The sequence below is a fragment of the Heteronotia binoei genome, chromosome 21 (assembly GCF_032191835.1).
Source record: "Heteronotia binoei isolate CCM8104 ecotype False Entrance Well chromosome 21, APGP_CSIRO_Hbin_v1, whole genome shotgun sequence".
Taxonomy (NCBI): domain Eukaryota; kingdom Metazoa; phylum Chordata; class Lepidosauria; order Squamata; family Gekkonidae; genus Heteronotia; species Heteronotia binoei.
The window spans coordinates 171,591,533-171,595,862 of NC_083243.1; the positions used below are offsets into that span (position 1 = coordinate 171,591,533).

Sequence of the window (4,330 nt, forward strand, 5' to 3'; positions counted from 1 at the left end):
AGCAACAGGGAGCTTAACTTTCAGCCTGTTGTTTCTGCTTGCTGAGGGGTCAGAGATTTCTTCCAACCCCTAAGCAAGGAAAAGCAACTTTGAGCTTAACTTTCAGTCCTGAACACTGAAAATGCCCCCTTGTTTCTGCTTGTTGAGGGGTCAGAGGATTCTTCCAGCCCCTAAGCAAGCAAAAGCAACTTTGAGCTTAATTTTCAGTCCTGGACTCCGAAAGTGCCCTGTTGTTTCTGCTTGCTGAGGGGTAAGAGATATCTTCCAGCCCCTAAGCAAGCAGAAACAACAGGGAGCTTAACTTTCAGTCCTGGGGGCTGAAAGTGCCCAGTTGTTTCTGCTTGCTGAGGGGTCAGAGATTTCTTCCAGCCCCTAAGCAAGCAGAAGCAACAGGGAGCTTAACTTTCAGTCTGTTCTTCCTGCTTGCTGAGGGGTCACAGATTTCTTCCAGCCCCTAAGCAAGCAGAAGCAACAGGGAGCTTAACTTTCAGTCCTGGGCTCCGAAAGTGTCCCCTTGTTTCTGCTTGCTGAGGAGTCAGAGATTTCTACCAGCCCCTAAGCAAGTAGAAGCAACTTTGAGCTTACCTTTGAGTCCTGGACACTAAAAGTGCCCCATTGTTTCTGTTCGCTGAGGGGTCAGAGATTTCTTCCAGCCCCTAAGCAAGCAGAAGCAACAGGGAGCTTAACTTTCAGTCCTGGACACTAAAAGTGCCCAGTTGTTTCTGCTTGCTGAGGGGTCAGAGATTTCTTTCAGCCCCTAAGCAAGCAGAAGCAACAGAGAACTTAACTTTCAGTCCTGGACACTGAAAGTGCTCCATTGTTTCTGCTTGCTGAGGGGTCAGAGATTTCCTCCAGCCCCTAAGCAAGCAGAAGCAACAGGGAGCTTAACTTTCAGCCTGTTGTTTCTGCTTGCTGAGGGGTCAGAGATTTCTTCCAACCCCTAAGCAAGGAAAAGCAACTTTGAGCTTAACTTTCAGTCTTGAACACTGAAAATGCCCCCTTGTTTCTGCTTGTTGAGGGGTCAGAGGATTCTTCCAGCCCTTAAGCAAGCAGAAGCAACTTTGAGCTTAACTTTCAGTCCTGGACTCTGAAAGGGCCCCTTTTTTCTGCTCGTTGAGGTGTCAGAGATTTCTTTCAGCCTCTAAGCAAGCAGAAGCAACAGGGATCTTAACTTTCACTCCTGGACACTGAAAGTGCCCCCTTGTTTCTGCTTCCTGAAGGGTCAGAGATTTCTTCCAGTCCCTAAGCAATCAGAAGCAACTTTGAGCTTAACTTTCAGTCCTGGACACTGAAAGTGCCCTGTTGTTTCTGCTTGCTGAGGGGTCAGTGATTTCTTCCAGCCCCTAAGCAAGCAGAAGCAACAGGGAGCTTAACTTGCAGTCCTGGGCTCAGAAAGTGCCCCTTTGTTTCTGCTTGCTGAGGGGTCAGAGATTTTTTTCCAGCTCTTAAGCAAGCAGAAGCAACTTTGAGCTTAACTTTCAGTCCTGAACACTGAAAATGCCCCCTTGTTTCTGCTTGTTGAGGGGTCAGAGGATTCTTCCAGCCCTTAAGCAAGCAGAAGCAACTTTGAGCTTAACTTTCAGTCCTGGACTCTGAAAGGGCCCCTTTTTTCTGCTCGTTGAGGTGTCAGAGATTTCTTTCAGCCTCTAAGCAAGCAGAAGCAACAGGGATCTTAACTTTCACTCCTGGACACTGAAAGTGCCCCCTTGTTTCTGCTTCCTGAAGGGTCAGAGATTTCTTCCAGCCCCTAAGCAAGCAGAAGCAACAGGGAGCTTAACTTGCAGTCCTGGGCTCAGAAAGTGCCCCTTTGTTTCTGCTTGCTGAGGGGTCAGAGATTTTTTTCCAGCTCTTAAGCAAGCAGAAGCAATGTGGAGCTTAACTTTCAGTCCTGGGTTCCAGTCCCTAAGCAAGCAGAAGCAACAGGGAGATTAAGTTTCAATCCTGGGCTCCGAAAGTGCCCCATTGTTTCTGCTTGCTGAGCAGAAACAACTGTGTATGATCACGTCCCCTAAGCAAGCAGAAACAATTGTGTATGATGACGGCAGAAGACACGGGAGGCTCCGAGACACTGGAGGCTGATTAGGTGCCCCAAGTCAGGGGGCCCTGCCTAGCACTCAGGGGGCTGTGCCCCCACAGGCCCCCTCATAGCTACGGGCCTGCTGCCATAATTTGTATTTTTCATTATGTTTCTTGATATCAGACAAACCACTGGGTGTTACTAGCACAGTGGTGTTTGTCGTGTAGATAATTTTAATTTTCCATAATCGTTCTCACATGAATGTCAGCACATATTTAATTCTAAAGAAAATAATTTTTCATTCCTACCCTATCAGGAAAACATCAGAAGGGAATTCTACAGACAACTAATACCTTGAACCCAGTTTACATTGCAAATAATAATGAATAAAGGAAACCACTCTTCTGTAAATGAATTTATTCTTCTGGGACTCACAGACAATCCTAAAATGCAGCTCCCTCTTTTTATGTTGTTTCTGCTGGTTTATGTCATTACTGTAATAGGGAACGCTGGGATGATCTTGTTAATCTGCACTGACCTGCAGCTTCACAACCCCATGTATTTTTTCCTGGCTAATTTGTCTTTTGTTGACCTCTGCTACTCTACAGTCACTAGCCCCAAAATGCTGGCTGACTTCTTCACCAACAGTAAAAGGATATCATACAATGCCTGTGCTTTACAGTTATATTTATTTACATTCTTTGCAGATGTAGAGTGTGCATTGCTGGCTGTGATGGCTTATGACCGATATGTGGCTATTTGTAATCCACTGCTTTATACAGTGATTATGTCAAAGAAGGTTTGCAAAAGGCTGATGGCTGTAGCATATGTTATAGGCACAGTAGACTCAATTGCATACACCTGCTCAACATTCCACCTTTCATTCTGCAGCTCCAATGTCCTCAATCATTTCTTCTGTGACATGCCTCCTCTTTTTGAGCTCGCATGCTCTGACACCTATGTCAGTGAGATTGTGGTGTTTATCTTTGATGGCTATGTTGAAGCAGGTAGCCTTGGAATTATTCTTGTTTCCTATATTTACATCTTGACAACCATTATGAGAATGCACTCTACTGAAGGTAGACAGAAAGCTTTTTCCACCTGTACCTCCCACCTGACAATTGTTGGGATGTTCCATGGGACAGCACTCTTCATGTATCTTCAACCCAGTTCTAGCCACTCAATGGAACAAGACAAATGGATCTCAGTATTCTATGCTGTAGTCATCCCCATGCTAAACCCGTTGATCTACAGTCTCAGGAACAAAGATGTAAAACATGCCCTGACAAAAGCACTTTGTAAGAAGGGCTTCTGAAAAGGAATGCTACTGTTTCCAAATAGTTATCCATGGAAGGAACAAGAGTATGTGTGGAAAATATATTGGCTATAAAGTGATGTTTTTAAGCTGTTCCACAGAACCCTACTATTCCTAAAAAAAATTTCCAAAGAAATCTGACTGAAAATGCATGATATAATCAATGAAGAAAAACACCGTGTAAAATTAAACAATTACATTGTAATGCAATTTAGCTATAATAAACAATATCTTGACCAACAACTCTTATTTTTAAATGTCCAATTCAATTTGAAATGATTAATGTTCCATCCAAGAATCTTTCAATAATAATACATCCAAGAATCTTCTCAAGTTCATAATATACTGAAATCCAAAACTACGAAGTCACCCGATTATTGATTGCAGCAAGCCACTGCCATCTTCTAGTGAAGATGAAAGCTAACTGCATGCATCCCTAGTAGAAATAGCATGTTTCAATTCCAGTCTTCTTCACTTTATCACTTGTATAATGCAGCCACTGCTCAATATTAACTATGCATGTAACAGTCATCTAGTCTATAACACAGGCAGTTAAGGTTCTCATCTTATGCAGTGGATTGAAATTGAGAAGATGATGATGATGATGATGATGATGATGATGATGATGATGATGATGATGATGATGATGATGATGATGATGATGATGATGATGATGATGATGATGATGATGATGATATTCTTGGATGGGACATTAATAATTTCAGATTGAATTGGACATTTAAAACAAAAATTGTTTATTATATTTAAAGTGCATTACAATATAATTGTTTGTTACACAGTGTTTTTCTTCATTGGTTGTACTTTGCAGACTGTGGTGTCCTATATTTTGCTGTAAATGCATGATGGCATTCATGATTTTTTAAAGATCAACATGTCCACTATTACCAAACTCCCCCCACTTTATGAAGTTATAGTGAATAACTAGAGGTGTCCTTGAGCAAACAATTCAAAAAAAGCAAGTGTGAAGCCTGACAGAG

General features: G+C 42.6%; 1 protein-coding gene across 1 annotated transcript; it reads left to right on the plus strand.

Annotated features, from left to right (window-relative positions):
* The first annotated feature begins 2,341 nt into the window (after nucleotides 1–2,341).
* LOC132589903 (olfactory receptor 5AR1-like) lies at nucleotides 2,342–3,332 on the plus strand. The gene has a single exon (XM_060262688.1). The coding sequence runs from the start codon at nucleotides 2,400–2,402 to the stop codon at nucleotides 3,330–3,332; it is 933 nt and encodes a 310-aa protein (XP_060118671.1). The 5' UTR covers nucleotides 2,342–2,399.
* Nucleotides 3,333–4,330: the final 998 nt, after the last annotated feature.